Source organism: Priceomyces carsonii (genome assembly GCF_900007245.1).
Source record: "Priceomyces carsonii strain CBS4050 genome assembly, scaffold: Debaryomyces_carsonii_scaffold_4, whole genome shotgun sequence".
Lineage (NCBI taxonomy): Eukaryota > Fungi > Ascomycota > Pichiomycetes > Serinales > Debaryomycetaceae > Priceomyces > Priceomyces carsonii.
Genome location: NW_026946677.1, coordinates 1,374,515 through 1,394,383, shown reverse-complemented (window position 1 = coordinate 1,394,383; position 19,869 = coordinate 1,374,515). Strand labels below are relative to the sequence as shown.

The following is a 19,869-nucleotide window of genomic DNA, read 5'->3' as shown; positions in this document are numbered from 1 at the left end:
TAGCAGTAATTATTCAAAGAAAAAGAATTACCAACGATCCCCTTAATTCTATAACAGTTTCGATACCATCCAGCTTGAAAAAATAGCTATGCTAGTCGTGTCTTGAACACCACAAATGGACCGCTGCATTTTTCACTTCGAGTGGGGAAAATTGAATTAGTGAATGTGCGGTAGTTCATAAAAGCACGGCCGCAGCACCTATAAAGGAAACTTTGCCGGGTTCGTTCGTTATAGTGTTGCATGTCAATAGAAACAAAGCAAGAGCACTTAACTCCCTCCGAAAAGCTGGACTTGGATGTATTTTACTTTGATGGTGCAAAGAACATGAAATAAAGTAAGCCGTTAGTATTATTGTCTATTTATGAAATCTAATGTTTAAGTCTTATTACTCAAGAATGGATATATATACCGTAATATGAGCGAATTCAGAATTATTCCTTTAGGTCAAAAGTGTATCATAAGAATTTAGACTATCAGTAAGAATATCAGTAAAAATTATCAGTTTCACTATTAGGAGTACCAGTAAGCCTATCAGTAAGACTATCAGATATGATACTCATGTACCTTACCCCATAAAATCCTGCATTTAACCCCAGCTCGGCGGGACCTTAATGTCCGACGTACCCTCACCGACCAGTCCGAGTTTTGACTTAGATGCCGTCAAGGTGTGGGGGGGCAATAAATGTCGATATTCATAGTTCAATTGTACATATTCACCCGCACAAAGCACCCGCACCATAGAAGTGACACTTTGTAGCTATTCAATCGGTACGTGTATCTGTTTTTCGCCTTTATGTTAAGAAACCTTGTTGGCCCATCTAGTCCCTTAGCCTTTGTTCTTTCCCCACAAATTTTTGAGCCTAAACAGGTAATATTGAACGACATATAATTTCGACTAATTTAAAACGTTTACTTAGAACCCCGGAAAATACGTCCCGGACTACCTCCCGCAGTTTTCCTACCCCATTTATGTACCCCTCTGATTTCACTTTTTGACTCTCACGGACTTTGATGATTTAGAGGATTAGGTGTATTCGGTTTTAACAATTATCATCATAATGTGGGGACTAGCACTTAAATAGAAATATAAATAAGTTGTTCTGATCGCACTCTCTGCTCTGTTATAATCTCAGTCAACACTTAAGCATTACAAAATGACGATTAGTGCACAACAGTTAAACCAAACAAAAGCAACAATTGATATGGCCGAGGAGGTAAACCCTCCTTTGGTAGACGAACCCATTGATGAAGATATACCCGTCGAAAAGTTTTACGGTAAAGAAAAACCAACTCCGGAAATTTTAGAAAAATTTGATTTGGTAGATCTCGCTGAAGAATGGGTCAGTAAGTTTAATTTGCTTCTTGATGCAGGTAGGAAGTCAAAAATCACGAATAAGGACTTCGAGGACGTCTTTGTCCCACATGCTGGTTGGAAAGATCAATTAACTTTATCTTGGGATTTTCACCAATATTTTGGCCTGAAAGACTTGGTGAATAACTTGAACAAAAGTTTGCCAACATTCAGTTTAAAAAATGTTAGCGTTAATAAGGAAGCTGATTTGAAAAATAACCCAGAAGGTGTATCTATAAGCGTTATTCACCCAGCCAATAAGGATAGTGCAGTCCCTATCCAGTGGGTTCAGTTCTTGGTAAAGTTTGAGAATGAGTTTGGTTATGGTGCTGGAGTTGTCAGATTAGTAACGGTTGAAAATACAGTTAAAGCTCTCGCTATTTATACAGGCTTAGAAAATATCAAGGGAAATGAAGAGCAAATTCGTAGCAGAAGACCCGAAGGTGTGAATCATGGCCAGCATAAGGGAAGAGTTTCATGGCTTGATAAACGTGAAGAGGATTTCAAGTGGGGTGGAGAGAAGCAGCCAACAGTATTGATTGTTGGTGGTGGTCACAGTGGATTAGACGTTTCTGCAAGATTGAAAGTTATGGGAGTAGACTCATTAATTGTTGAACAAAATCCACGTATTGGTGACAATTGGAGAAATAGGTATAAATTTTTAGTTTTACATGACCCCGTTTGGCTGGACCATTTGCCTTACCTCAATTTCCCTGACAACTGGCCCATTTACACTCCAAAGGATAAAATAGCAGAATGGTTCGAGTCTTACGTTCAGACTCTTGAATTAAGTTTCTGGACCAGCAAGACCGTAAAAGGAGCTAAATTTGATGACCTGACGAAGACTTGGACAGTTGAAATTGTGGATAATCAAACCAAAAAAGTGACTGTTTTGAACCCGAAGCACTTGGTCATGGCAACAGGTCACTCAGGTGAACCTAATGTCCCTCACTTCAAGGACGAGGATAAATTTAAGGGAAAGATAGTCCATTCTTCGAAACATACCACAGGTAAGTCATATCAAGGAAAGAATGCATTAGTGGTAGGTTGCTGCAATTCTGGTCATGATATTGCTCATGACTTTTACGAGCAAGGCGCCACTCCTACTTTGATCCAAAGATCAAGTACATGTATTCTCACAGTTGATAAGGGTGCTCCTATACTCGGAAAGGGATTGTATGAAGAAGGTGGTCCACCAACTGAAATCGCAGATCTTATTGGTAATTCCTTCAATTGGAAATTGCAAAACTTGTGTATGCAACAGCAAACAAGACAGGTCTCCAAAATAGAAGATGATTTAAGGTCGTCTTTGAAGAAGGCAGGTTTCAGGATCGATTCTGGCTACGGAGGAACTGGTCTTTACGGTAAATACTACAGACGTGGCGGAGGCTACTACATCGATGTTGGTTGCTCAAAGCTTATCTGTGATGGAAGTATTGGAATGAAGCAGGGTTGTGAAATAGAACGATTCATAGAAAATGGAGTTGTTTTTACTGACGGAACCAAGATTGATAATGTTGCCATCGTAGTTTTGGCAACAGGGTACTCTAATATGAGAGATACAGCAAGGAGAATCTTCGGAGATCTGGTTGCTGATAGGTTGAATCCTGTATGGGGATATGATAATGAAGGAGAAATCGCAACCATGTGGAGAGATTCTGGCCATCCAAATTTCTGGTACATGGGCGGAAACCTCACGTTTGCTAGAATTTACTCCAAGAAGTTGGCTTTGAAGATTATTGCGGCAGAGCGTGGTTTTACTTAGTTAGATCATTGAGATAAATATGACTTTGAAATAAATATATTTATTATAATTTTAAGGATACTAGACTTGGGAAATATATATAAAGCTAGCTCTTCATAAACACATAATTTTCTCATAAACTTTCATAATATAAAAACAGAATTGAATGCTATCAAAATTAATCTAATTATTGATTGCTCGGTGAATCAATTCTGCAAAAGCGATAGCTTTCTCCTCTTGGTACCTTCCACTCACAACTTGAACTCCGACAGGCGTACCATCGTATAATTCAGGGTCGTAGCACTCGTAAAGAAATTGGTCTGCATCATTCAAAGGAGTATACTCTTCTATTAAATCGACAGTTTTGTCTGCCTTAGTAATTGGAGTAGCTACAACCGAATAATCTAAAACGTTGAAAGCTGTTGTGAAGTTAGCTCTCACTTTATTATAATAACCAGGCTTGTATGAAGCTCCAGCTTGCAATGGAAGAATAAGACAATCGACCGCTCTGCCTGTTTTAGTTCGGTTAATAGTGGAGAGTAAGTATTCGTCAAATTGTTGTTGGTACCTGTATTTTGCTCCTGCTTGTTTCCAATATTCCAGAACGCTGACAGCTTTTGGTGGATTGCCATTTTTATCCAACATTACGAGATCCTTTATGACAGGTTCTCCAGATTTCAAACACTCGGCTAGTATTTCTTCGCAACCATCTGCCGAAAATATCTCTCCCGCAAGCTTCCCTAAATTTTGAAATGGAAATGGTGATTCTAATTTGATGATCTCATGGCCCTCTTTTATTAAGGAATTCTTAACGATTTCTAAAGCTCTTTTGACAGGAGGATGTATATACGTGTAGCTTGAAAAATCAAAGAATCCAAAACTCAACACAGGATCGGGCTTATAATCCCTCCACTTTATCGGTAGACATTTAGGATCATGTATCCATGGCTCGGAATCTATTATCAATTTTGTTATGAACTTCAAGTCTTCGATATTATCACACATAGGTCCAACGACGGAGCAAAGTACTGTTTGGTTTTCCATGGAGTTGGTTATGTTCTTATAGGGAAGGCGATTAGAGCTGCCCCTAAGACCAAACAAGCCTTGAGAGTTACAAGGAAGTCGGATGCTTCCACCTAAGTCCGTTCCAAAACCCAATAAAGACGATCTTGCTCCTAACAATGAGCCTTCGCCTCCCGAAGAGCCAGCACAAGATAGTTTTCTATTCCAAGAATTAAGTGTTGCCCCATATATGTTAGATATCGTCTCACCACACATCATGGCCATCGGTGTCGTTGTTTTCACATAGAATACTGCCCCATAGCCTTCAAGAATTTCAGCAAGAAGTGAGACCTTCTCCTTCTTGATTAGTTTATTTACACCACTGACAAAGCCAATTGCAGAAGCTATCCCCTCCAAGTTAACTTGGTCTTTGAATGAAATAGGTATACCATGCAAGGGTCCAACAACTTTCCCATTTCTAGCCAAATACTCGTCCAATTCTGCTGCTCTCTTGAGTGCTCTGTCAAAGAATATTTCGCTGCAACAGTTCGTGAGCTGGTGCAGTATTGCAGCTCTTTTACAGAAAATCTTTATAACTCTTGAGCTAGAAAGCTCCCCTTGTGCAATTTTTGAGATTAAACTGGTCACACTAGAATATGCAATATCATTCTCGTCATCAGGCAATATACTTTTTAGAAATTCTCGCACATTTGGCAGGTCGTCTGCACTAGGAACTTCATTTAAAATCCATTCTTTCGGAATGGCCGCTAAAACAGCTTCACGCTTTTGCTTTGCTATATCTTCCCAATTCGTCATTTTATACTAAATTGTGAGGAAACTGAGAAGGTAGTCTTTTCTTGTATATATGTAATAAATTGCTATTCGTAGATAATGTGTTAGAGGAGCGCACTTCGAGATATTCTTTATCGTGCAGGCACTCCTACAAAGGTGATCGGTCGGAGAGATAATGAAATTGATGATGACTATTACTTTTATTAGAAACTTTTATACTTAATTTGATATTGATTCTTACTTATTTTAAATGATTCTTCCTTATTATGAGATATGGTCGTCTATCGCATTTAAGCAGACGGATATTTCGAAACTTTTCCGTCACTTTTCTTTAAAAATTATACACATTGCATTACATCATAGGTTCTTTTAGTCTTCAATCATAATCTTCATAGCTCTCGAGTTTGGGTCTTTAGCAGTCTCGAATGCCTTTTCAGCTTCCAGAAGTTTGAATCTGTGTGTTATCATGTTATCTAAATTAATGACCTGTCCTTCATATAACTTGATAGCAGTTGGCCAGGTATTAGCATATCTGTACTGAAATGACAAGCTTATTTCCATGACTGAAAGAGTCATGAAAGGAAATACTTGATAATCTTTTCCCACACCGATAACATGTAATTTTCCACCGAAGTTAAGTGCATGAGCCAACAAATTAATACTTGATTCAACTCCTGTACAATCAATAGCAATGTCAAACTTTATCCTGCCGCTGCTAGAAACTTTCGAAAAGTTACTTTCGAAATCATTGTTAACTAGGTGCGTTGTAATAGTAGGTATCTCTTTCTTGATGAAATCAAGTCGGGACTGATCAATATCGGTTACAACTATGGGGTAGGCACCTGCCAGGGCGGCACATTTTGCCGCAACAAATCCAATTGGTCCGGCCCCTGAGATGAGAATGGAGTCCCCAAGCAAAAGATTCAATTGCCTGACCCCACTGTAGACAACAGAAAGTGGTTCCAACAAAGCTCCTTGCTCATAACTTAGCAGATTAATCTTGTGGCAAAATTTGGATGGATGTTTGATATAGCGTCTTAAAAACCCTGGAACTGGAGGTGTAGAAGAGAATTGAACGAACTCACACCCATTGTATTTACCTTTCAAACATTGACTGCAATTTTTGCATGGTACACCTGGCTCTAAAGCAACTCTATCTCCCGGCTTCAAATCAATCACATTACTCCCGATAGCCAAAACTTCTCCAGCGGATTCGTGGCCCAAAATATGTTCATCTCTTACAACCATAGTAGGACCAATATTACCATGCTTTTGAAAGTGTATATCGGACCCACATATTCCGGTGCAACGCACATGAATAAGAACCTCATCGCTTGTTAGATCCTCAGCTGATGGTTTATCAATTGAGCTGACGTAAAGATCGTGATCTGGATTAGTAAATACACCAATGTTAGTTTCAGTCATTTTCTACTGAACTGTCTTTTTTCAATAAGCGTTGATTCTACTCTAGATAAATACTAAGAATATTTGATAGTCAGTCAGAAGCTCGCAACCTTTAGCAACTTGAGAATCAAGCGGGAGAGATGTGGAGAAACAGAAACAATAAAAACTCCTATAAGATCTCCGAAGATTCACCCGCATTTCATATTCTGTGCTTGTAACCAGGTCATCCTCTAAACAAGCATCAAGCTTCCTTATAGATGTTGTCAATATTTAAAAGTATCGAATTGCCTATTGAAAGTCTACTTCTTCCATAGACTGGCGTTGAAAATTGTGCAATGGATCTCTTTTCTCTCAAAGGAAAAGTTGCATTGGTCACCGGTGGTACCAATGGTATTGGGCTCGGAATGTTAAAGGGTTTGGTGGGAGCCGATATTGAGCAAGTGATTTTGACGTATCGGTCTGACGAGGCTTTATCAAACACAATTCACATCTTGAAAAAAATCAAACCCGAAGTGAAAATTAGTTCGATTAGGGCAAATCTAAATGACACAACGCTGGAAAATAGTTTGGTGACTAGGATAGCGAACGAAGCTTTTGAACTCACTAGTACAGGTAAAATTGATATTTTGATCAATAACGCGGGAATCAACAATCGGTTTCCTTTCCTCGATCTTTCTCAAGAGAAATTTGATGAAGTCTTGAGGGTGAACTTAAACATTCCAGTAAAGTTGACAAAAGAAATAGGACTTAAAATGCTTGAAAGTAATACAAAGGGGTCAATTGTATTCACCGGATCGCTTTGTTCATTCCAAGGTGGAGTGAATTCCACGGCATATGCCATCACTAAGGGAGGAATTAAACAATTTGCTGCTGCTCTTTCGAATGAATGGTCTCTGAAAGGAATCAGAGTTAACGTTATTGCTCCAGGATATATCACTACTAATCTTTCGGATGAAATAGAACCAGAGCTTCGTGAAACTTTGATAAGCAGAATCCCGATCGGAAGGTGGGGTACACTAGACGACTTTCAGGGCCCAGCTGTATTTTTATGCTCGGAGGCTAGTAGCTACGTAACTGGTGAAACAATGGTAGTAGATGGGGGCTGGTTAAATTATTAATTGTAAATCTTAACGAAAAACCATTCTCCAGGTTATTTGTCAATGAAAGTGGAAGTGCTCAAAATTTTTGTTTAGAAGTTGAATTACTTCGAAGGATTTTTTTTGCTGATATACTATAAAATTTCAGATACAAAAAACTCATATATTAAAAGCAAATTGAACTTGAAGTAACCTTTTCCAATCTTTTAAGAATAAAGAACATGGCGAGTGAAAACGTCAATTTCTTACATTGTCCGAGATAATATGTATAGCATTTAAAATCCTGCTATGCTTTTGTATGCTATTTCATGTTAAAGACCTCAAAGATAAGCTTGTAGTAAAAATTAGAGTAGGTTGGAGTTTAAGGTAGCAGCATAATCAAATTTGCGACATCAATAGTCTAAAACTCAAATTTTCGCAATCGCAAGGAGAAAAATTAATGTACAGGCGGAGTGTCAAATATTTCTCCGGATTTGAGTGAGGCTCTAAAGAATTGAAAACTTTATTTATTTAGCAAATAAATATCCCAAAGTTAGTACTAAAAGTAAAGATACACAAGTGTATTCATTTCTAATGCACAGCACCGATCTTTCTTTTATGCTCAACTAACTTCCAATATCTTCTCTTAGTTTTGTCTCTGAAAGTAGGACCAAAGAGAACCATCAAGTAGAATGTACTAATGACAGCGAGAGAGATAAAGCAAAGTGCAATGAAAGTATTCTGATATCCTGTGTTATCAACCCAAGGAGTGATTCCATATCCAATTGCGAAACTGATAAGGTTACGTATGACAATGACAACCACCATTGCACTGGCGCCCACTTCTTTGTATGAATCAACAACGTACGTTACTGCAGCAGAACACCCAAGTATTGTTGTTCCACCAACACATCCCATACCGAATACTAATCCAAACCAATGTATTTGGTGATATGCTCCAACGCCCCAAAGAATTAAAGCACCAGGGACAACCATCATATAAACAACAGCAACCCACAATCTATCTTCGGCATATGAAATACCATTTCTTCTTTTAGCTAAAGTAATTTTGAAGTAGTCAGCCAAATATCCTGAGACAAAGTAGAACAAGAAACTAAAAATAACAGGTGATATGTATGCTAAACCGCACATTGAAGATGAAAAGTTGTAGGGAGGAGAAGATAAAATCGTTGATGAAGTTGCGTTCAACACATTAAAAATCATCAAAGAAGTACCATAAAGAAATCCAGACCATAATACTGATGGGAAGCACGTTGTCAAAAATGGTTCTAATAAATAATATGGAAGCAAAAATCCCTCGTAATGGTAGATAAGGGACAACTTCTGAGAAAAAGTTTTTGGTTGATGCTGTATTTCAATTCTATCTTCAGGTTTACTGAAAATCACTTCGACTTCATTGTTCAAGTTTTCGTTTGCTGAAAGTATGGGTTCTATGTGTGTTCCAACTTCAGCTGTGGAGTTTTTCTTATTGCCGCTTACTATTAAATCAACCTTTTCAACTGAAGAGGAGTCATCAATAACAACAACCCTATGAAAATTAGTCTCCTCCATAAAAAAGAAGAGGATGATAAAACAAACACCACTAAAAATTGAGCACCAATACAAAACCCACTCCCAAGATTGGCCATCTGCAATAAATCCAGCTACCATAGGTGCCATAAAGTTGGAGGTTAGTAAAGCGACAGCGTAGACGCCCATCCAAGTTCCTCTTTCATGCTCAAAGAAAACATCGGAAATTGTAATCTCACAAAGAGACTCTATAGGAGCACCAAGAAGGCCTTGAAGAATTTTTCCTCCAATATACTCTCCGTTATCTTTAGCTTTAGGACCCCAAAGAATAATCAATGTGGTCGCCAACATTGAAAATAAGTAAATTGGTCTTTTTCCAAACTGAAGTGCTAATGGTTGGAAGATGCAACATCCAAGTCCAAAGAAAAGAAACATATAACCTGTTCCTTGGTTTAAATCAGCGACTGCAATTCCTGTCTTTGATGAAATTGGAGTCAAAACTGAATAGACTGCAGCAGACGGAACACCCACTCCATAAACGTAAACGACCATACAAAAAACACTCAAGTACTTTCTATAAGGGCTCCAGTTGAGAGGATCATCAGGATCGTCACTTGGTGTTGGTATTAAAACAATCTCCTTCTTATTACCCCTGGCATGGCTCGAATGGGCCATAGATCCATCTAAATCGACTAGGTGGTTTGTCCCAGGTACGAGATCGTAGTCAATTCCACTTTCCATTGTTTGATAACCTCTTAATATATTATTCTAAAGCTTTGTCAATCTTCCTTATAGAGTTTAAACATGGAAAAATGGTATTCTTAAATAGTAGTTTCTTCCATCTATGTATCGTCTTCTTATCTGAACTGCATTTTAGGAAGTCTTTCGGTTAATAAGGGTTTTGATAAGAACCCACTTTTTATAGCAATTTTCGCGAGCAAAGCCAGCTGCAAGAAGAACAAAGAGAACAGTAGGATTAGCTAGAATAAAATGACTTATAAACCAAGATACATTAAAATAATATAATCAACCGAACTGGTAATTACGAACTTATGTATTTACCTGCTCTAGTGCATTCCGATCTAAAAGTATGTCGCATCCTTGTGATTTGTTATCAATGACTCCCCAAGCTTTGTCAAGAAAGAGTATCATTGTGTCAGAATATTGAGCATGAAGGTAATTGCCCAAGTCTTTAGCCCGCTGACGAAATAACTTTTTATGTTCATCAGATAAAGCACATGATCCTGCTACTACGATTGCCCAGCCGCAAATACCGTTAGCAACATGATTACCAGGCAAGTTTTTCAAACATTTATATACTATGTCAACGTTTTTTTGAATTATCAAATCAAAGGTCTCCAATTGAGGGTTTAAAACTTTTCTCAATAAAATGAGAGCTGCCTTTGCTATAGCTTGAGCGATCTTCAAACTGTATAAAGTTCCCTTCAATTTACTCTGTGACATTGCATATGTCACCTCTGCAGGCAATGCCGGTGGAGAGTAATCAAGTGCTTGTTGAAGCAAAAGGTAAGCCATTTTTTTTAAATAATCGTTATCATGTATGGAGCATCTAGAAAGCCAGGACGCCTTGCCAGCTAATTCAAATGCTTCAAGTGAGGGCCCAACAACGGAGTTGTTTAGCCAAACCACAGGGCAATCGTACATTGGACGATTTAAAAGGGATCTAAAGTGATCAAATACTTCAAAGGGCGAAGGAAATTTCTTTAGCTCACAATCTTCACATAAATAAAGCGAGACAGTGTAGTTGTAAATGAAGCTTTCCACAAGTGTCTTTTCAGTGGGGGTAATTTCATCAAAGTCCAATCCAAATAAAGCAGATATATCTGGTCCATATGTGCCCGAATTTTCTGTTTCAATTTCTGGTCCAAAGCTTAGCTCTCTCAAGAATCCTTCGAACTCTTCAGCTCTACTGCCCTCCACTTGTCCGGTAGCTAATGCTTTTCTGCTACATTGTCGCTTCTTTATAATTCGAAATGCAACTGATAGGTGTCTAGCACTTTGAGTGGCGGTATTCCCGAGAACTTTTTCACGGAGACATAAGCATTGAACAGCAATAAAGAGCCAGTCTTCAGTACCTTCGAGGTTATTACTTTCAATCTCTTTCTGAAGCATTCGAATGAGGTTGGCATATTTCAACTGACTTATGTTGCGGTATTCTGGTATTTTCCTAGCGAGATAGGCGGCAGAACAAGAATAAAATACTTCTCTCAACAAATAATTAGTAGATTCTGGAACAAAGACGGATAGTGGAAGGAGCTTTTGGGGAGCAGCCACTTGTGGAGATAAGGAGGGCATAAAATTATTGCAGAAAACTTGATATAAGAAAACAGAGTCAATCTCAGCATCGGGAATAACATAATTAAGCGCCGGTACGTTAAATAATTGAGGTTCTACCAAGTGCTCGTATTCTTCATATTTCTTCAACGTGTTAATCGCCTTCTTGACTCTTATTTTAGGACTCTCTTGTGCGAGCGACAGATACAATGGAACTAAATATTGTTCCCCAACGCCTTCAGTATTGGATTTTTTATCATTATTATTATCTTGTATATTTCTGAGCTGTGGCCAAGTACATTCCAAAAACTTCAGCTCGCAACTCTTGCAGACTGGTCTTCTTTCGTCACACTTCTTTTTCCTCATGCGACCTATTATTGGTTAGTTTCATTGAAATTAAAGGTTCTTCTGTTTAATTACTTACAATTAAAGCACCCTGTTTTTGTTCGCTTGACATTTCCCTTACTATTGTCCTTCCTTTTCCATTGTGACTTTGGCTTAATGACCTTCTTCGGTGGAGGTCTACTGTAGTTCAAAAATTTAAGTTCAGTTGACATTGGGATTCGTTACTCACCCATTCAATATCTTCGGAAATTAATTCACTTATCCTCCTCGAACATATGAATACTCCATCAAATTGATATCCCGTTTGAAGAGGTATCATGTCTTGAAGTTTAAGCCGCAAAGCACTAATGCATGCGCGGAAAAATGGCGCTTAAGTAACTTCTCAGATAGGAAGTCTTATCGCAAAAAACTGGTCTCTCTCCACAGAACTATTGTATTTTTGTCACTTGAAGTGTAGCTAGCTAAGATATTTTGAAATGAGGAAAATATTGATAAAGATAATATCTAACAACTTGAGATAACATGCAGCCATGAAAACTGCCCCTTTTTTGGTAATAGAATGAGAGTAATATAAATAGTTAAGTTCTCTCTCTTTATTTCGAATTTGCAATTAAATCTTATCTTTATTTGATATGACAAATTCGACTCAATTGAGCTACGTGGACTCCACAAGTGATCCCCAGAGATATGAACGTGACTGGGTGCCTAAAGTTCTCGCTTACAGAGATAAACTTGATAAAAGTATCAAGAAAGAAAGTTATGCTCCCCAAGACATCGTACCAAAGTCAATTGATGAAGCTGCCGATGTGACAACTATTCCTTATCAAGTGTTAAATGATAAAGAAATTGAAATAACAGATATGCCTGCTACTGACCTTGCAAAGAAGATCGAGAAAGGGGAGCTTACAGCCGTTGAAACATTATATGCTTTTATTAAAAGGGCCACAATAAGTCACCAACTTACACATTGTGTTACTGACTTCTTTGTAGAAGAAGGTATCAAAAGAGCACACGAATTAGACGAAATCTTTGCAAAGACTGGAAAAACCGTGGGTCCCCTACATGGTATTCCAATATCTTTAAAAGAGCATTTCAAGAAGAAAGGACGTGTCTGCCATGCTGGTACAGTTGGTTTAGTTGATAACATTGTGGATGAAGATTCCATAACCACTCAGATTTTAGATAAAGCGGGTGCTGTATTTTATGTTCGTACAACAGAGCCTCAAACATTGATGCACGAATGTTCCGACAATAATATTACGGGAAGAACAGCTTGCCCATATAACACTTCATTAAGTCCTGGTGGAAGTTCCAGTGGCGAAGGTGCTCTTGTAAGTATGGGTGGTTCAGCAATTGGGGTTGGTACAGATATTGGTGGCTCCATCAGGGCCCCTGCCGCATTCTGTGGATGCTGGGGACTCAGGCCAACAACAAAAAGAATATCTATGGCTGGTTGTGTCTCTGCTCTCGATGGTCAGGAAACTGTTTATTGCTCAATGGGTCCTTTCGCTAGATCGTGTGCTGATATTGATCTCTTTATGAAGTCTTATATTGCAATGGAACCTTGGCAGATGGACGCATCTTTAGTTCCATTGCCTTGGAAAAAAATTGCTCCTCCCAAGTTGACTGATTTAAGAATTGCGATCATGCATCAAGACGGTGTAGTCCGTCCTCACCCACCAATTGAAAGGGCTCTAAGTTATGCAGAGGCAAAACTAAAAAGCGCCGGTGTGGATGTTGTTACATGGGAACCGTATAGGTGCTTAGAAGCTTTTGAAAATTGTCTCAAAGCATACACTGCTGATGGAAATTTCAAACAGAAAAGAGCTTTAGCTCTTTCAGGGGAACCAGTTCTTCCACTTAGTCAATATGCTTTGAGCATGGGTTTGGGTGATAAAGGACTCACGGTCGTCAAAAACCACGAGCTCAATGTTTTCAGAGATACTTTAAGAGACGAATATCTCCAATTGATGAATGATAAGAAAGTTGATTTTATCTTGAGTCCAGCTTCTGCAGGTACTGCCCCTAGACCTGGTACCATTCATTATTGGAATTATTGCTCTTTGTGGAATATCTTAGATATGCCTGGAATTGTTTTTCCAACGGGCTTGTTTCAAGATCCAACGGTTGATGTCAAAGATAATACTTACACACCGAGAAACGAGTTTGAGAAATATGAATACGGCTTGTATGAACCTGAATTTTTTAAGAATGCACCCTTGTGTGTTCAATTGACCGGCAGAAGGTACCAAGATGAAAGTTTAGTAAAAGCTGCCGAAATTCTTGAGACGGCCATTAGGAATTAAGTCACAATGTGTTTATTTATGAGCTCCAATTAGAATTGAATATTAGTTTGTAAAAACTTACTGTAACCGACTCTACATATAATTTAAAATTTCTGGAACTTCCTGAAGTTATAGCCTAAGCAATGGCAAGAAGTTCTCTTCTCTTCGACTGGCTGAACAATACATTGTAAAAATTTCCAAAGTTATCGTCAATAGAAAAAAGAGCTGTATGCCAATTTATAAAATCTTTCTATTGGCTAATGTGATTGTATTCGAATACCCAGTTTTGCAAATGGACCTTTTTCCAAGTAAAGATATTTTCATATTTAAACTTATGACTTTCAAAAACGAAATAAAAAGAAAAATTCGGATTCAATGCCATAGCGAGGATGGCTATCAGTAAGGTGTCAAGGATGTGATGTTTCAAAAAATATGTTATGATTTCACATTTTTACTGCCTGTTGCACCCAGGGTACTATGTGGAGCAATAGTCTTTATATTGGGGATGAAAACCCTGTGAGAACTCATCAATGTACAATGATTTGTATCGAAGCCGTGTGATATCAGTGCAAAATACTACTAATGGTATGGTTTATATTAGCAACTCTTGCATATGTTAACGTGAAGTGGACGTGAACGCAAGTATACGACCTTACTTTTTATCAAATTAAGTCGTAACTTCGTATTAACACTCTCAAGGTGTGAAAGTTATAAACATCTGCTCAAACTGTGATTTCATATAAAATAGGTCGAAAAATAGAAAAATTGCAAAAACCCCTTGCAAAATAAGAAAGGAACTTAGTTATTTTTTATATTAACTCATTAATGGCATATAACAGTACCAGAAAGACCCAACGCAGCCAATCATTTTGGGAACATGATGAAATTTATATTATCTCATGTCTGCCAATTATTTGCTGCTAAGCATATCAATAGTAATGATGTTATCATAAACGAATAATTCCTCACTGAATGTTAATTTTACAAAATTTGACATGTGTGTAAGATACCTCTTACAGGCTTGATAACTATTACACCATTAAACTCTCCAATTTGATAACTTAAACTTCTACCGAAAACATAAAGACTCACATTAAAATTCACATAAATTACCGTATAGATTTCTACTTTCTATAAAACCCAGGAGAACAATTTCTTGAAGATTCCATCATCGCTCTTTCCTTTCGCCTCCAATTCAGCATAATATTGATATTCGTGTTCTTCAATTTCTTCTAAACCAGATTTCAAATCTGCTTCTTCCGGTTTGACCAATTTAGTTTTCTTAAACACTTTCCAAAATGTAAAGATGGCAATATTGATGAAGACCATTAAATATGAGAATAGAAAAGTGTCCACTGCCCATCTACCAGGAATAAAAACGGAGTAACCTAATATCCCGACAACAATCCAAAAAAAGAAGCATGCAACATATGTCGTATAGGGTTGGCCCCACGATACATAGTTAAAACTCTTTCTATCAATGTTTTGAGCTTTGCAAGCTCTATAAAAGCCTATGTATGTAACGGACATGAAAGCATAGTTGATCACAAATGAACCCGTACACAAATTGACCATATAAGATAATGCCTTCTGACTTGTGGAGCCTAGTTGCAACAAACTTAATAGAGAAAAACAACACGCTATTGCCACACAGTAAATTGGCACACCCCTTTCCGTACACTTTCTTAAGAATTTGGGAGCAAACCCTCTTTTAGCTAATCCATAAAGGGCCCTTGATGAGCAATAAGTACATGAATTTCCAGTTGAGAATGCAGAACTTAACACTAACGCGTTCACAATGCTTGGGAGCACTTTAATACCCATATTTTGCATGGCGATAACGTAAGGTGAAGCAGCAGCATTTGATGCTGCTGAAGACATTTTGACAAAATATGGGTCATTGTAGGCAACGAGGATAGTGACTGACAAAGAGCCCAAAATAAAAAACAACACTAATCTCACTGAGACGGTCTTGAATGCCGTCACCATAGTCTTTCTTGGATTTTTGGCCTCGGCAGCTACCATAGACATATATTCAACACCGACGACCGTGAAACAAGCCAGCCCAAGTAATGCTCCAAGAAATCCCTCAAACTTTCCTAGGCTACCTGTAGTAATATATTCAGCAAAGGGACCCCCTGAAACGTTCCAGTTCCTAAATCCAAAAGCATCATGTTGTGGATTACCTCCGCACATTGTAATGAATGTAAAGAAAATCAACCCAATACAAAGCACTAACTTTCCAATAGACAACCAAAACTCAGACTCCCCATAATAAGAAACGGCGAATACATTTAGAAAAGCATAAATGAAAATCTCAATGCAAAGTGTAATTGCAGGACTATAATCGTCTCTCCAAAAATGTATCATTGAATTCACCGCAGTAATTTCGAAAGGAATAGACAAGGCTTGCGCTATAAAGAAGTTCCAACCTGCGCAACATTCTAAAGCTTCATCAACACATCTTCCTGCCATAGCGACGAACGGTGAGGCAATAGGTAAGTAACACACGAATTCTCCCACCGCTGTAATCAATATACCAACAACAGTTGTCCAGAAACAATACGCTAGGAAAAGTCCTAATGGGCCACCTGTAATTAGACCTGTTCCAATTGTTACAAACAACCCTGTTCCAATCGATCCACCAATCGAAATCAATTGGACATGTCTTGTCTCCAATTGTCTGTGTATTGAGCCATATTGGTCATCCGCATCTTTCTCTGTAAGCGATTGGGAGGAGGAACTGTCCATTTCAGTAACCTCTGACCTGAAAAGTCGTTTTCCCTTGAAAAGTTCCTTCATACTTGGTGTTTATTTGTATTCATTCGGCTATTGCATTCAATAGGTCGATTTGATCAATATCTGACATAGTTGAGCTTGAAAACCTACTTTATAAATATTAGTTCTTCTTAAAATTGTATGACACTCTTATCATAGTGTTTTTGAATTTTAGAAAAATTGTTTTGATAAAGAGATACTATCGGACCAATAGAGCATCTATTTCCGTCACAAATTCAATGTTATCTAGTCGAATCTGAAATGGTAATTCAAATTCGGCACGTTTTACAAACTGCTCTAATCTGATTTGATCTATGATCCGGTTACCTCTAACTTCTTTTTCTTTGGGAATTGTTTCTAAGTCTTGAAAGAAGATCCTGGTTAGAATGTCCCGTGTATTTAGGACCACATCTTAGCTTTTCGAAAAAGCACATCTTCCGCTAAAGTTGAGTATCTAATACAGTTCAAGATGTTGCTTTAGTTATGATGTCCAACCAATAGTTTACTGAAACCAAAGATGGAAATCACTCAGAGGATCTGATGGACGAAAGAAGTGTTCACTACTTTTGGTAATCAGAATACAACCTTCGTGATAGCTCGAAATTTTTCAACCAAAAAGAGTATCCTATATACCGGAGATACGACTGAAGTAGTAATGCAAATAGGTCGTTGTCTAATCGTTATCAGCAATTTCTTAATCTAAATCGGCACGTTTAATTATACGATGCAGGTCAGCTATCTATTTTGGAACCTCTAAGAAAATAATTTACGAGGCAGAGAGTATAACTTGTAGTTTATATATCCTTCTGCCCGTAATGGACTGTATTGCGTACCCAGTAAATAGTCGGAACCCCCTTATATTATCATGTTGCAAGAAGTATTACTACAGATTTACTCGAAAATCGAGCAGAGACCAATCGAAGTTAGCTTAGCATTGATTTTGGTATATTCCATTTACTTCTTTATATTGTATCCGTTTTTCTTATCTCCTCTTAGAAAAATTCCAGGACCATATCTTTTCCGTATATCTAAAGTGTTTGCTCTATACGGCCAATGGAGACATCAGTGGATAAGCACAGTTTATGAACTACACAAGCAATATGGAAGCATTGTGCTAATATCACCCACTGAAGTTAGTTTCGGTGGAGACCTGAAATATGTCCAGGATATATATGTGAACAATTTTCCTAAAGGTTCGTTCTATTCCCAATACAAGAACCATGGAGAGGATAATATATTTACGAGTTTAAACAGCAAATCGCATTTGAAAAACAAGAAACTTATTATGCATTTATACTCAAAATCAGCTCTCTTGTCATCTGAAAGCTCTTTCAGGAAGTTTTTGGCTAGAAAAATTAGAACTTTGGTACGTCAAATTCATTTGACTTCAGTTTCAGGCTCAGAACCGGATTACTTTAATGCTAAATCTGAACTAAATGAATTTGGTAAGGGTCACAACGATGGTGGAAGATGGTTTAACAAATCAAACAAAATTCAAAACTTGGGCATAGATGTTTATTCATTATTTGGATCTTTGTCAATGGATGTCATAACAGCTTTTGAACTAGGAGAAAAACATGGAACCAATATGTTGGAGCAGAAAGGGCAAAGGAAGGTAATGTATGACCATAGAAAACTAGTTGGAATGGTCTTTTGGACTACTTTAATGCCTAAGTTTTGGAACTTGGCAGCAAATAAGGAACTTCAAATGGCCAAGCGCACGGTCAATGAATGGCTATTGAATCTTTATAGAAAAAAAGAAATAGATAGTCGTATTCAATTAGAGCCTTGTCTGTCCGTCTTTGAAACTTTAAAAAAAAAGGGCATTCAGGGCAACAAAGCCTATTCTTTCCTATCAGATAATATTTTTGCCGGACATGAAACAACTGCTGTTCAATTGACCTACATTACATATGAGCTTTCAAGGAAGAACAATCGCTCAGTAGTTGAAAATTTGACAAAGGAAATTGTCCAAACTTTTGGTAAACCCTTGTCGGAAGATGATATAATTGACGACTTTGAAAAGGTCGATAAACTAGAATATTTAAATGCCATCGTTCAAGAAAATTTGAGGGTTCATTCTTCAATACCCGGTGCAGAACCTAGGGTTGCCAGCTGCCTTTACAGAGTGACTTTGGAATCTGGAGATGTTGCGTCTATTCCCAAGGGAACTGTCGTTTCTTGCCTCCCGTACTCTCTTCATAGACAAAGTAGGGTATTCCCAAATCCTCAGCGATTTTTACCAGAAAGATGGTTGAGAAATGGAAGTGAATCGAAGGAGCAGTATCTCGAAAGAGTAAAGATACAACAAAAGTTTATGATGCCTTTCGGTAAAGGAATTAGGATGTGTCTTGGCATGAACATTGCACTTCTTGAGATTAAGCTAACTTTAGTCAACTTGTATTGGCGGTTCTATTCTCGAGTTTGCGAGGATTGGGCAAGCTCTGCATCTTACTCTCCGGAAGAAAAGCTGCCTCATGCCATTGATATCACCACTCCACAAGCAACAGAAGGATCCAATGATGAAGAAAAAATGAGAATGGTAGATTTAAGGGCAATCAGACCCCTTCATGACGAGTGTTGGCTAGAGTGGTATGATAATGAATCCAGAATATTGCTTTCTTTTTAGTAACATATGAAGTCTTGCGTTTGCTTCTCTTTTCTCATACTTTTTTAAACATCAGGGAGCATTGTTGGATTCATGGAATGCATTATTCTAATAATGTTGAATAAAACATTTAAGTATGGCATTAATAGTATATTACATGAACACGCATTTATAGCAAAACATAAATGATAGAGAATTATACAGTAAAGATGTTTGAATTAATAGAATTTTAAAAAGAAGAATAGACTTAAAATTATGACAGTTGAGCCAATTAAGTTTCAAATACATTATTAATGATAATAATAGTAGAGAATAGCGAATTTAAAGAAATAACACTATAAAAAGCTCAAGGAAAAGGATTTCAGATTAATTTTGTAATATAGATGATGTTGGAAAGAATAAACTTATAACTCAAAATCCTTTCTTGTTTTTAACTTGTTGAGGTGTAGTCGAACGAATTATACAGAGATGGCTGTACTGAAATGGTCCAGTTAATAGCACAAGTGATACCCCCGAACTTTTTTAGCTATCTACAGACATTCGTATGTGTCTAAATATATTTAATTATACCTTCGGATACGTTGACAGGTTAGATTTTTAGATAGTGAGACAACGTAAAATGAATCATGAGTATTGTGTTCGAATATCTTATAGAACCC

At 37.6% G+C, this 19,869-nt stretch overlaps 9 protein-coding genes across 9 annotated transcripts; 4 read left to right on the top strand and 5 right to left on the bottom strand.

Annotated features, from left to right (window-relative positions):
- Positions 1–1,154: 1,154 nt before the first annotated feature.
- Positions 1,155–3,116, top strand: PRCAT00004244001 (flavin-containing monooxygenase; the record flags this gene model as incomplete). The annotated part of the gene is made up of 1 exon (XM_062954229.1): positions 1,155–3,116. One exon carries the CDS (start codon positions 1,155–1,157, stop codon positions 3,114–3,116), a length of 1,962 nt encoding a protein of 653 aa, XP_062810953.1.
- Positions 3,117–3,278: 162 nt separating this feature from the next.
- Positions 3,279–4,913, bottom strand: PRCAT00004243001 (uncharacterized protein; the record flags this gene model as incomplete). The annotated part of the gene is made up of 1 exon (XM_062954228.1): positions 3,279–4,913. One exon carries the CDS (start codon positions 4,911–4,913, stop codon positions 3,279–3,281), a length of 1,635 nt encoding a protein of 544 aa, XP_062810952.1.
- A 345-nt stretch (positions 4,914–5,258) lies between these two features.
- On the bottom strand, positions 5,259–6,314 carry PRCAT00004242001 (NAD(P)-dependent alcohol dehydrogenase; the record flags this gene model as incomplete). Its single annotated transcript, XM_062954227.1, has 1 exon — positions 5,259–6,314. The coding sequence occupies one exon, from the start codon at positions 6,312–6,314 to the stop codon at positions 5,259–5,261; it is 1,056 nt and encodes a 351-aa protein (XP_062810951.1).
- Positions 6,315–6,628: 314 nt separating this feature from the next.
- On the top strand, positions 6,629–7,411 carry PRCAT00004241001 (SDR family NAD(P)-dependent oxidoreductase; the record flags this gene model as incomplete). The annotated part of the gene is made up of 1 exon (XM_062954226.1): positions 6,629–7,411. The coding sequence occupies one exon, from the start codon at positions 6,629–6,631 to the stop codon at positions 7,409–7,411; it is 783 nt and encodes a 260-aa protein (XP_062810950.1).
- A 549-nt stretch (positions 7,412–7,960) lies between these two features.
- On the bottom strand, positions 7,961–9,640 carry PRCAT00004240001 (uncharacterized protein; the record flags this gene model as incomplete). The annotated part of the gene is made up of 1 exon (XM_062954225.1): positions 7,961–9,640. The coding sequence occupies one exon, from the start codon at positions 9,638–9,640 to the stop codon at positions 7,961–7,963; it is 1,680 nt and encodes a 559-aa protein (XP_062810949.1).
- A 309-nt stretch (positions 9,641–9,949) lies between these two features.
- PRCAT00004239001 (Zn(II)2Cys6 transcription factor) lies at positions 9,950–11,651 on the bottom strand (the record flags this gene model as incomplete). The annotated part of the gene is made up of 2 exons (XM_062954224.1): positions 9,950–11,565; positions 11,615–11,651. The coding sequence occupies 2 exons, from the start codon at positions 11,649–11,651 to the stop codon at positions 9,950–9,952; spliced, it is 1,653 nt and encodes a 550-aa protein (XP_062810948.1).
- A 520-nt stretch (positions 11,652–12,171) lies between these two features.
- On the top strand, positions 12,172–13,845 carry PRCAT00004238001 (uncharacterized protein; the record flags this gene model as incomplete). The annotated part of the gene is made up of 1 exon (XM_062954223.1): positions 12,172–13,845. One exon carries the CDS (start codon positions 12,172–12,174, stop codon positions 13,843–13,845), a length of 1,674 nt encoding a protein of 557 aa, XP_062810947.1.
- Positions 13,846–14,955: 1,110 nt separating this feature from the next.
- PRCAT00004237001 (uncharacterized protein) lies at positions 14,956–16,626 on the bottom strand (the record flags this gene model as incomplete). Its single annotated transcript, XM_062954222.1, has 1 exon — positions 14,956–16,626. One exon carries the CDS (start codon positions 16,624–16,626, stop codon positions 14,956–14,958), a length of 1,671 nt encoding a protein of 556 aa, XP_062810946.1.
- Positions 16,627–17,467: 841 nt separating this feature from the next.
- PRCAT00004236001 (cytochrome P450) lies at positions 17,468–19,231 on the top strand (the record flags this gene model as incomplete). The annotated part of the gene is made up of 1 exon (XM_062954220.1): positions 17,468–19,231. The coding sequence occupies one exon, from the start codon at positions 17,468–17,470 to the stop codon at positions 19,229–19,231; it is 1,764 nt and encodes a 587-aa protein (XP_062810945.1).
- Between the last annotated feature and the right edge of the window lie 638 nt (positions 19,232–19,869).